This window comes from Rhinolophus sinicus, linkage group LG11, assembly GCF_036562045.2.
Source record: "Rhinolophus sinicus isolate RSC01 linkage group LG11, ASM3656204v1, whole genome shotgun sequence".
Lineage (NCBI taxonomy): Eukaryota > Metazoa > Chordata > Mammalia > Chiroptera > Rhinolophidae > Rhinolophus > Rhinolophus sinicus.
Window position 1 is genome coordinate 45,329,223 of NC_133760.1, and position 13,157 is coordinate 45,342,379.

The 13,157-nt window shown below is 43.1% G+C and overlaps 1 protein-coding gene across 4 annotated transcripts in view; it reads right to left on the minus strand.

Annotated features, from left to right (window-relative positions):
• Positions 1-13,157, minus strand: part of TENT4B (terminal nucleotidyltransferase 4B) — a 47,463-nt gene that overhangs the window by 18,338 nt on the left and 15,968 nt on the right. The window contains exon 3 of one of the 4 annotated variants that reach the window (XM_074314924.1): positions 8,617-8,682. The exons of the other annotated variants lie outside the window; for them this stretch is intronic. Coding sequence (XP_074171025.1) covers positions 8,617-8,682 — 66 coding nt within the window. The remainder of the gene's footprint in view (positions 1-8,616; positions 8,683-13,157) is intronic. 4 annotated transcript variants of the gene reach the window in all.

Below are 13,157 nucleotides of genomic sequence, written 5' to 3' on the forward strand. Positions count from 1 at the left end.
GGTGTCTGAGTCACCTTTTCTAGGGATGTACAGACTTAGATGTCAGTGTACATGCCAGACAAATTTCTGGAAGAGCATGTTAAAAACTGCGGGTGGTAGTTTCCTGTGCGGAGTGGGACTGAGGTCTGAGGCGCCGTCTGATTGTTCTCTGGTGCTTCAGTCACCGAGACAAGTGACAGCGCAGCCCGAGGGCAAGCCTAGGGCAGTCTGAGCGACATCTTCAGGAGGCTCAGATTTTTACAAAGAAATTCTCTCTCTCCTTCTCCCTCTCCCTCTCCCTCTCCCTCACACACACACACACACACACACACACACACACACACACACACACGCTCCTGTATTTCCAGCTGCCAGCTAGACTCCTCTACCCAATGTCAACTAAAACTCAGAAAGTCCAAAATGAAATCCCCTATCCTTCTCCAAAACCTAGCCCTCCTCCTTGTATTTCCCTCCAAATGGAAACGTCAGCGTCTTCCCTGGTTCTCCTTCTTCCTCACCCTCTCGAGTTAACAGGTCTCCAAATCCTGTCCCTTCTACTCCCTGTCCCAAAACACCGCTTCCAAATCAGAGCCCGCCCTGCCGTACGGCCTTTGCCCCTTGCACTGGACACTGCAGCAGGCTGCACACTGGTCCTCGGCGCCTAGCGACTCTGTTCCCTAGGCCTCTGCCCCGTGATCACCGGGGTCCCTGTTCTCAGCCTATGAGTGTCACTTTCAAACTCCTTGTCACCACTCTGCCTTCCTGCCTGCCTCCTGCCTGCCCGCTCTCCTCCCCAGTGCAGCCACACACAACTGTGCCCTTTTCAGGAGCCCTGTGCCTGGAACACCTTCTTGCTCGGCCTTCCAGAGCTCAATCGCCGGCCCGGGAAATCTCCCAGCAGCAGAAGTGCACCCGCTGCCCCTTGGTGCCCGGCCCTCTCCAGTGCTAGTCCTGCCTCTTGCCCAGCGGTCAATCACGGCGGACTCCCCACTTATGGGCTCTCCACTCAGACTCAGCTCCGTGTTCCCAGACCCAGGACGCAGCACAGAGAAGCCCTCTTGAAGAGGGGCACTCAGTTCACGGGCACATCCATCCACAGCCACGTCCACGTGGTCCCAACAGAGGGATGATGGGCCTTAAAATGAGCTTGGTACCAGGATCCGAGGAAATGGGTTCACACACTGTGGGAGGAAATGACAGAAGCAGAAGGGAGGGCAGTTTGGCCCAAGAACCACAGGCGTCCTTTGGAGTTAAAAAGGCAATTGCACTTCTCAGAGTGTCGCCTAAGGAAGTAAGTCTGCATGTACACAGAGATATGGCTACAAGGAAACACCCACGATGAGCACGTAATTTCTAAGCCAAGGTTTAGAAGTACTTCAAGAATGCAACACCCTATTAGCTTTGTATTTTAAAGTCTGCGCAATATGTCTGCCTTTCTATAGTACCGATAAGGACGCAGCAAGGTCACTTGAAAAAAGCCATGCCTAACTAAATAGGAAGAGCGCCAGGATCGAGGCTAAAAGGAAAAAGAAATGTATTCACACCCCTAAATGCTCATTGCATCCTAAGATTTTATAAAAACAAGGGAGATAGAGAAAATATGGATGACGACATAAAGCTATGTCAAAGGAAATACTTTGGCAAGCTTTGCAGGCATTTGAAACTGCTCTTCATGGCTGAAGGTCATATCTGCTATGTCTACACCTCCTTGGTTAGGACATGGGAGAAATAACGCAGAGAATGGATTCTTGTCTCTGTGTCCTAGATTATAAAGTTGGCATTTTTTTCTTCTTTGAAGAGGTGCTCATACATGCTTCCCTAGAAATCAGAGCAGTCCTTTTAAATGCCACCGTCTTGCTCTCAATTCCAGGACCACAGCTTTAGTAGGCCAGTGTTTCAGAAGGATGGTGTTTCTTCTATTTGCTCTCGGTCCCTTCCCTTTTACTGCTATGGAGGGAGAATGAACACAGTCTGACTTCTTCCTACAGCCTAACTCTGGCCCCCAAACTCACCACTACTTCCAAGCAATTATAATGTAAAGGGAAGGAGACAGAAAAGGAAAAAAACTGTTACCTATCAGTTGCTTTATCTAATTCTATCATTCCCCTTCCAGTAAAAATTCTGAATTCTCTGACTCCTCTGAGTAGATCTAACCAAACTTGAATACAGTTGGGGAGCTCAAAGACTAATTCCCCAACGAAGGCCAAATATCTTCAAACAAAATCTTAGTTAATAAACTTATTCCCCAAGTGGGAGGTCCTCAAATATTTGCTCAGTGCAAAAAACACATAAACAAGACTGAATCTTTCCTTATCTACAAGGTCCAAATGCCAAAAAGAAGTGCTCATTCACAGGTTTGCTGTTTTCAACTATAACAGTGAAATGTGAATGTGTTTAACCCACACAATTCTAATACCAAAATTTTATTTGTTACTTATCTTTGGTGGAGGGGCGGGTGTTTAAGAACAGACGCTGCCCGGCAAATACACAAGTGCCTGTACCTTGCCCTGTGTTCCAGCGCCAGTAAAAGTGGCACAGAACCAACACAAGACACTTGCTCTCTAGGACCCGAGGCATGAAAATCCAGATATCCAAAACAAGGGAGAGGCGACTATTGGCTTAATAAATAATTTATACCAAATAAGGCAAACTCCTGCCATATATTTAAACTAGTTTAATCATAACCTTGGGTCATGGAACTGGTAACAAGACTAACACGGAGGAAGGCTTTCATAATTTACTGTTTTTTTCCTGTACTGTTGAGATATTTTGGATGAGTGCTAGCATTGTTTACAGAATTTTTTAAAGCTTAAGTGAGAAAAACAAAAACAGACCGATTCACAAAGAATTCATTTACATATACACTGAAAACATAGCATTTGTAAACCCAGGTTGACTTTAGGAGGTCATATATTCTTTCAAAATTAGCAAAATAAACTCTGAAAGAAATATGGAAATTTAAGCTGTTTGGGAAAGCACACAGCAAAAATAATTAAAAATCACCTATAGCTCCACCCCCTGACTAGCAGCAAACACAGTCAGTGGGGACTATGTACCGGACACATACCTCACGCGTACCTCCTGTGCACTGCTTTATGCCACATGCCATTTGATAGTCGTGGAAAAACACAGTGGCTATACCATGGTCACCATGCATGTCACTTGATGCTACAAAAATGAATCTGCAATGACTGTATATTATTCTAGTACATGAATATACCATTATTGATTCTACCAATCCCTTATCATTGAGCATTTAGGTTGCTTCTGATTATTCACTACTTAATTAACATTCTAATGTTATCTTTGCACGTAAATCTATAATCAACTCTCATTTTTCTCTTAAAATAAGTTCCTAGAAGTGGAATCCCTTGGTGAAAAGTTATGAACAGTTAATACTTTTGAAGACTATTCCCAAAACGCCCTCCACCAGACCGGTGCTGATATAGTCCCCCCAGAAATGCAAGCGGGTCCTTCCCCAACCCCCACAGCCATGAAGAGTGTTTTGTTTTTATTCTTCGATTCCTAATAAGGTTAGGAATTTTACCCATGTTTACCTGTCTTTTCCACTCATTTCATTAAGCTATTGGACGGAATTCGTATAGTAGTTTAAAGAGTGTGCGCTGGGATGGAACCTTCCTGGGCAGGTGCTTTCCCGCTCTAGGCCCATTTCCCACCTGTGACATGAGGACGAGAAGACCTACCTTGGAGGGTTTCTGTAGGGATTGAGCAAGAGTAGGGACAGGGCTGAGTACGGGGTTTACACTTTACTTAGCCAACAGTATACCCTCAGTAAATATCAGCCATCATTAACTAGCATTAACAAATATTGACTAAACACCTACAAAGCGGAAGGCACTAAGATACTACACCGAACAAGACGGACACGGTCCTTGCCTTCAGGAAGCTTACAGCCTACCGGGAATCAATTTATATTTGTTTTTAATTTTTGTTCTTATATTTTTGTTTTGTCTTATTTTCTTATTGGTATTCTTTATATATTAGGGTTATTAACCTTCTGCCATAGAGACAAATACACCTTCCTGTTAGTCTTTCTATTTTGTGAAGTTTTTCTTAATGTGCATAAATTCTTTTATTTTGATGGACATATACCTACGAATCTTTGCCTAAAAGGAACAGACAGCTAAGGTAAATGAATATAACTGTAACAAGAAGGGGCAACCTGCAATGTTGGGGTATATTAGGGAGTAGTGGAGAAGGTGGTAACCCTGAAAGCCCATGCCCCAGGCTGCCACGTAATGCTGGCCGATTGTCGCCATTAAGGAATGTGAGCCCAGTACTGCCAACGCTTCTCATGTTGTAAGCCAGAAATCTCGACTTGTAGGTAAAATTTTTGTTTTAAAATTCTGACATAATTTTCATAAGATCAATTAAACAAGGCAAAACAGAATAGGCAAACCAAAACGTATGTGCAATTCTGATCCAGTGCTCAGGCCACCAGTCTGCAATCTCTGCTTTGACAGCTCCCTTTTCTTTATGTTTCAAAAGGCTATTTTACCTTGAGATTAGAAAAATATCTGACTATCAAAAGAATAAGAACACAAACCACAGACTGGGAGAAAATTTTTACGAAACACACAATCTGATAAAAGACTGGTATCCAAAAATATACAAAAACTCTTCAAACCCAACAATAAGAAAACAACTCAACTAAAAAATGGGCAAAAGACCTAAACAGATACCTCAAAAAAATACACAGATGGTAAATAAGCATATGAAAAGATACCAGGCATCATACATCATCAGGGAATTACAAATGCAAACAGCAAGACACCCTCCACACCTATCAGAATGGCCCAAATCCAGACCACTGACCACTTCACATGCTGGTGAGGACGTGGAGCGACGGGAATCTCATCCATCACTGGTGGGAGTGCAAACGGCGCAGCCACTTCAGAAGACAGTTTGGCGGTTTCTTACAAAACTAACATACTCTCACCCTATGATCCAGCAATCGCCCTCCTCGGTATTTACCCAAATGAGCTGAAAACGTAATGTCCACACAGAACCCTGCGCACAGATGTTTATAGCAGCTTTACTCATAACCGCCTAAATGTGGAAGCAACCAAGACGTCCTTCAGTAGGTAACCGAATAAACTATGATACATCCAGACAATGAAAAGGATTCAACAGCAAGAATAAATGAGCTACCGAAGCCATGAAAAGACACAGAGGTACTTTAAATGCTTATTACTAAGTGAGAAAAGCCAATCTGAAAAGGCTACATACTGTATGATCCTTATATTCTGAAAAAGATAAAACTATAGAGACAATAAAAAGATCATGGTTGCCAGAGGTTGGGAGGAGAGAGGGGTGACTACGGGGAGCACGGCAGATTTGAAGGCAGTGAAACTATTCTGTAGGATATTATAATTGGATGTGTCTCATTACACATTTATCCAAATCCACAGAACATACACCAAAGTGAGTTAATGTAAACTATGGGCTTTGGGTGATAGTCACATATCAATGTAGGTTCATTGGTTATAAAAATAGTTATAATTACCCTGGTGGGATATGGGACGAAATCTCTGTACCTTCCATTCAATTTTGCTGTGAACCTAAAACTGCTCAAAACCAAAGTCTATTTTAAAAATCTGACTATATTTCTTCTAGTTATTTAATTTTTTTCTTTATCTTATTTAACTATCAGTCATTTGGAATTTAACTGAATATGGTGAAAGGTGGGTTATAACTTGTTTTTCCCAGAGTTAATCAGTGTCCAGCACCCCTTATTCAATACTCCATCCTTTTCTCAAGGACGCCCGAGTCTGCCCAGTGGCCTGTCCTTTGCTCCCCCCATAATTCTACCACCCTATCCTCTTCCCATGGGGGACAATCCCCGCCCTACGGTTCCATGTCACTGTCGAGGTGCTCAGCAGAGCCAGCTGGACCTTGGGATAGGAGCAGGCATGGGGAGACCCCATGAGTACGGTGTCCCACGGTCATGGCCCGGGACGGGCACAGGACCCCAGAGCCCCGGGGTGTCCTTCCTTGGGACTTTACATACTGACACTTCGGAAGGTCATTTTCTATTTTGACCTCAAGCTGTAAAAGTAGAAGCTTGGAATTATCAACAGCCATACCTCCTTTTCCTCCAGCAACAAAAAGGAAGCCCACTGACAACAGGAGAGAATGGAACCAACCCTGAGAAAGAAGCAAAGTCAGGGAGATAGGGCATCGGAACCTTCTCCGGAGTCGCTGAAGCAAGTATCACCACAAGAGTACCCCAGGTACTTGACCAAAGAAATGCCTTTGCTTGGTGTTTACTTAAACCAAGACGACTGATTTTCTCTCAAGCAATCATCTTGGAAAAACCCTGAGTGACACACAGACTTTGATTATATATGAAACTCATGCATAGCTGGGCCAGGTCTTAGGCTTTCTTTTCAGGTCTACTGCTACTGCTGTCTAGTCCAGGGCTCAGATTACCCTCTAAAGAGTCTTGCATAAATCCATGAACAGTTGATAGTACAAAACCAGTCCTCCCCCAAACTCATCTTTAGTTTACAGAAAATTCGCGGCTATTCTTACCTGTTTATTCTTCTCCCCCCTGACAAAATTCACTGGGACTTTTATTTGAATTATATTAATTAACAAATTAGTTAATTTAACATCTTCAAGTCTTTGATGCCACCACTGTAGCATTTTTTTTTCTGTACATTTCTGGCTTTGTTTTCAATTATTTTGGGGATTTTGATGCTCTAAGTGAGTGAAAGAAATCTTTCTTTCCTTTTTAAATTATATTTTCTGACTGTTATGTAGAAAAGCTAATGACTTCTGGATGCTTATTTTATAACCAACCAGACAATTCTCTAGCCCTGCTGCATGGGCTAGAATTACCAAGACAGGGCCAAATTATACTGGTAAGAGTAGGCATCGTGTTTTGTTCCTGGCTTAATAGGAAGTGTTTTTGGTGTTTCACGTAATGTTAATATTTGTTAGAAAGTGCCACTCTTTATCAGGTTATGGAAGTGTCTGCATATTCCTAGTTTACTAAGTTGTACTCTTTTTATAACAGACAAATTTCATTTAAGGCTTCTGTTATGCTTTTTGCCAGAAAAAGGAACATGGTAGTTTCTTTCTTCGATGATGGCAATGATTAAAATAAAAGCAACAACTCAAAGTATGTAACTTCCACCTACACAAATTTCACAAATAAGCCACTAATATTATTGTAACAACAAAAATGTCTAAAGCCAAACAGAAACCCACTACCTTTAATAAATTAACACTTTTCTTCCCCACATTCCCAACTAGGTAACTTTCTTAACTCAAAAAATAGCAAACGAGGGGCCGACTCCAAAGGCTGCCGGTTCGATTCCCACATGGGCCAGTGGGCTCTCAACCACAAGGTTGACAGTTCAATTCCTCGAGTCCCACAAGGGATGCTGGGCTCCGCCCCCTAAAACTAAGATTGAACACGGCACCTTGAGCTGAGCTGCCGCTGAGCTCCCGGATGGCTCAGTTGGTTGGAGCGCGTCCTCTCAACCACAAGGTTGCTGGTTCAACTCCCGCAAGGGATGGTGGGCAGCACCCCCTGCAACTAGCAACGGCAACTGGACCTGGAGCTGAGCTGTGCCCTCCACAACTAAGATTGAAAGGACAACAACTTGACTTGGAAAAAAGGCCTGGAAGTACACACCATTCCCCAATAAAGTCCTGTTCCCCTTCCCCAATAAAAAAAAAAAAAGCAAACGAAACAGAACAGAAACTATGTCTGATACCTTCATAGAGCAGCCAACCAGCAGATGACAGAAAGACACCTTTTCTAGATGTGCATAAAATTTAAAACATTGATTATAAAAATTATGTGGACCCTGCACTGTTTCATCATGTTAAGTTGCTCAGACCAAGTTTATTTTAAATACACACGCCTCATTTACCACCTAACTTCTCTTAAATCTGCGCAAGCTATTATATTAGCAGTCGCATCCATTTGCAACGTGCTGTGAAGTTCTTCGGCAATAACTTTGCTCCATTACAAAGGGAGGCCTGAGATGGTTACTATTTCAGTATTTCCAATACGACTATACAGCACTTTAATCGTAATAACGCTTCCTCAGCCACCTGCTAAACACACCCGCTAAAGCTGTCCTATCTGTGAAACAGCTGCAAGTTTTTAAGACCAAAGGACAAAATAAAACATGTATTAAATAACATACCAAATTAATGTATACATACATATATATACACATAAAAATATATATATTTATGGATAAAATTATATATATAGTTATGAAAGCATAATCCAAGTTAACGCTGTGATAACTTTCAAGAGGTCCTGTACGGACCATAAACACCTTGTTTAGTCTTCACTAATAGAAAATGAAACCTATAAGTATTCCAAGCTTTCTTCTCTACAGGCTAAAACTTTAATAATGATAAAAATAAAGTAAAATGATAACAATCTGCCTTGTGACTAAAGCAGACCTAACACACAGCCTTCGCTCTTCTCACCCCTCCGTGCCCTCCCTGCTCAGCATCACGCAGGCTCTGCTACTTTGCTCTCTCTTCCTTCTATGTCATTCCGACTTCCACCCCTTCTCTATTTCAGCTTCTATTCTGCTTAATAGGAGGAAAGTAAAGGACAGTATTAAAGGAAAGTAAACTCACCGAGAGCGTAAGGGTTTCTCCGAAGACTCCAGCTCCCAGCGCTGGCTCTGGGCTTCGAGAGCTACACTGATGGGACAGAGCACACATGAGAGGGGCCTCACCTTGACCAAGCATCTCACTTCTGAGTGGTACTTCATATGTTTTCAAAGGACTCTTACCATTCCTCTAGCTTCATCATCAACAATAATTCTGACAGGCAGACTAGGTAGAAGTTACTTTCTAACCAAAAGATTTTTTTTTTTTAAATGGGAAATCACTGACTTCCCTAAGATCACACAGAAAATGAACAGCAGAACCAAATCTGAAAAAACAGACCTCCTCACTTGAACACACCACCCCGAGCATCACAGAAGTAAAACTACTTTTCAATCCCAGCCGAGACTTTTCTAGTTGAGTGACCAGCCTTTCCAAAGCCCCAGTGCCTGCGTCTGTAAGCCGGGGGGGGGGGGGGGGGGGGTAAATGCGCACCCAGCAGCCCTGTGAGGCCCCCGGCCAGTGCCAGGCACTTGGAACATCTCAGACTCCCTACTGACCCTCAGGCTTCAGCTGCCTTGAGTCTCCATGAGCTCACACATGCGATGAGAGGGTGTGACGGGCCACTTCTCTAAGACAATTCTCCAAAACAGCACAATCACACACATCCCACCTGAGATTCCAGGGTCTCCTGCGACTCTGAGCCCACCTGCTACTCCTCCCAGCAGCCGGAGTCCCTTAGCCCTGGGTCTTCGCCTCCACCCGAAAGCTAACTCCACAGTGTTTTCATAAGCCAAGTACCACACGGTCCACACCACCGCTAATGTCCACTAATTCCTCCAGACCGGAGGTCACCCAACTACACCACAGGCCGAGCCCAGCCCACTTCCGAGGTTTGAACAGCCCACAAGGTAAGAATATTTTTACATTTTTCAATGGTTGAAATGAAAACAAGAATAATATTCTGAGATGGGTGTAAGTTATATGCAATTCAAATTACAGTGTACATACATAAAGTTGTATTGGAATGCAGCCATGCTCAGTCATTTACGCATTGGCAACGGCTTTCATGTATTGCAACAGCAGAGTTGAGTAGTTGGGACAGAGACCGTGGAACCAATAAAGCTTAAAATAGTTACAAAAAAAGTTTGCTGACGCTTGCTCTATAGGTAGGCTCCATGATATAGCCAACAGTAACTTGATAGATCAAATCTACCAAATGACACGTGTTCTGGGCACTGCCTTGTATATTATTTTTATTAGAAATATTTTATCCCATCCTGGAATTAGATTAAGGTACTGCTTCATGTCATGTGCAGAAGGTAAGCATTTGACGTTAGGTGCTACATATATGTAGAGGTCACACTAATAAGAAAACACTCTGCACGGGGGCGCTGGAGAGCGTGAAGGGGGTCTTCCCGAGAGGAGACAGCCCAGGGTCTCAGTTCAGATCTTAGCCGTTTGCCCGCAGACCTGCCTGAAGAGGTGAGAAGGTCTTTCCTCAAACATGCATTAGGAAAAAGATACCTTCAAGGAGAAACAAATGTCAAAGGTATTTATAATCAAAGGAATATGAAGAGTCTTTCTTTGCAGCTTCATCTCACTATAACTCACTTCCAATATTTGAAAGTCAAGTTGCAGTCTCATACTTTACATAGGAACAACTTAGGTGAGAATTTAACCGTGAGAAGCCACAGCATTCGAGGGCCATGTTACCCACATAAAATGAAACGAACGTAGTAAAAGCCACTCGACACATTTTTGGCAGGAAAATTATTCTTAAACACATACATCACGGTCTAAGATTAAGATAATCTAAGCCTGTATTCAAGGGAAAAAGCAATAAGATATAATGACTAAAAATAAGCACTAAGAAAAACTGAGGTAACAATAAGAATAACTGAAGTTAATGCGATTAAGAGATTGATCACCAGCTAAAGGCAAAGAATTGTAACCACCGTCCTCTAGGACAGCAGAGGCTGTACAGACGCAGATAACATGAGATGCCCTACACATGGTTACTAAAGAAAAGGAAAACAAAGAACAAAACAGGCTCCTCCTGTCTAACTTGAATATCAGCATTTCAATTTAACTGTTTAAACTTGAGGGCAAATAATTACATTTATAAGCAGCATAGGAAATAAAGTAATATTTGTCAAACACCGCGAAATGTGTCTCAGACTGAGTCTGGAGACTCGTCTCCAAGTCCATCCGTTCTCTACGAGAATTCTCAAATTGTGTGTTTTCATCCCAGTATCACCTTAAAAACATTAGCATAAGCCTGTCCCGGATCATCCAGACGCTTCCCTGGAAACAGAGCTGCCCAGAGACTTCCCGGCCCATGTGTGCTGTTGTTTACCACCCGGCTAACAAACCAGGCTTTACCTGGTCTGTACAAACAGTCAAGGACAGAGTAGGACCCGACACGCACAACACACACACCCACCAAGTAAAGATCAAACAGCGCCCCTGCAAAGTGCTATGGTTTTTCAGAACAGAGAAAAGTGGTGAGCGACTGCACTGGCCTATGGCAAGTGACAGGCATTCCAAGTGCCCTCTGGACAGCACAGCACCCCACTGGCTGCTCGTAGTACCCTGGCTTAAGTTATTTTTATTATAATGTAAGAATGCGCACAAATATGAATTCCTCTCTCTCTCTCTCTCTCTCTCTCTCTCTCTCTCTCTCACACACACACACACACACACACACACACACACACTCACACACGACTGGGTGATTTTTTTTCTTTTTTACCCAAAACACTATTTCCATGTAAGTACAGGAGATGTGAAGTACATTGGGCTTAAAATGACACTAAGAACCAAAAGGGGAAATATTCCTAGGTATCTACCCGAGAGAACTGAAAATGTATGCCCACACAAACAGTTCACAGCAGCCTTATTCGCAATCGCCAAAAAGTGGAAGCAACCCGAGTCCATCGACTCGATGGATGGAGAAACCAAATGTGTCTCTCTATCCACACAGTGCAATGTTACGGGGCCAGGTAAAGAAATGACGTTTTGAGCCATGCTACAACACGGACGAGCTCTGAAAACATGCAGAGCTAGAGAAGGCAGACACAAAGGGCACGTGTACTGCACGATTCCATTTATATGAAGTGTCCAGAAGACGCAAATCCAGAGACAGAAAGTAGACTGCTGGCGGCCCAGGGCTGGGAGTTCTGGGGAAGATGGAGAGTAACTGCTAACAGAGGTTTCTTTTCGGGGCGAAGAAAATGTTCTAAAACTTATTCTGGCGATGGTTACACAACTCTATGAATATACTAAAAACCATTTGAACTGTAAACTTTAAATGAGTGGATTATACAGTGTGTGAATTATATCTCAATAAGGCTATTACTGGGGGGGGGGGAGGGAAGGCAGGAAGCTGCCGTTACAGCCCTGAAAACATTCTGCCTGAACTTGTATGTTACCACAAAGCAAAATAAGAGGAATAGGAGAGTCTACAAGTCAATAAAAAGAAGATTTATATATCTATCTAGGTAATGAATGACTTACACAAACTCTAAATAAAACAATTTAGTGCATGGACCAAGGTAACAAGCAAATCGTTACCCTTTTTGAAATACTGAAAACACTTGCAGACAACACTATATTGGGACCCAAAGCGGACCTAGGAATCCTGGCTACCACTTATCTAAGGCATTCAGAGCTTTTAAGGTAAAAACAATCTAACCCCAGGGTCCCAATAGCTCCTCACAAGTCACCAGACATGCAGGAATCTACACCTGCCCATCTCAGCCCCTCCTGGGCACTGCTGGTTTCACAGGATAACCTTCAAGCATCCACAGCCGGTCACAAAAAAACCCGTTTTACCATTCACTTCCTCACCAATGACACATATTACATGTCCTTCCACTGACCATTACTCAGGGAGCCCTGTTCCAATTTATGGAAAAAGTCACATAGATCTGAAGAACTCTTCGGCATTCTTGCATGGAAGACACCGCCACCCGTTTCTGGAACTGCGGAATTGTTCACCTTACCGCGTCCCCGGGCTGTGATCTGGCCGCGGACGAACAGCCAGTGTTCTGATTCGAGGGTGCCAGGTCCCCTAGGCCTCATTTTCAGATAAGAAAGTGATAAGCACGAGAAGAATGAGAACACTAACACACTAGTGAACCTTCAAAGCAGAATGACACTATTGCTAACACATTTACACACGTACCTCACAACACAAAATGTGCCAACAATCCCATGGGGCAAAAATCTCAGAACCACTGTCCCAAGACAACAATAAGTAAAACAATAAAACCTAAACTACTTGGGGGAGGAGAAAGGAGCCTGGGACGCTCTCAGAACAGTGGGACCAGTTTCCCGGATGCACTGCTCACCCTCACAGTCTTTCTGGTAATATACAATAAACCAGCGATCTTATTTTGAGGAACACAGATGGAGAAGCTAGCTGAAAATAAACAACACTTTGTAGAAGTCTGCTTCTAGCACTTTATTCACAATAGAAAACAGAAAGAACTCAGATGTCCAACAACAGGAGTGCTTAAGTAAACCGTGGTATATTGAGGAAAATATAGCTACTGCCCTCCAAA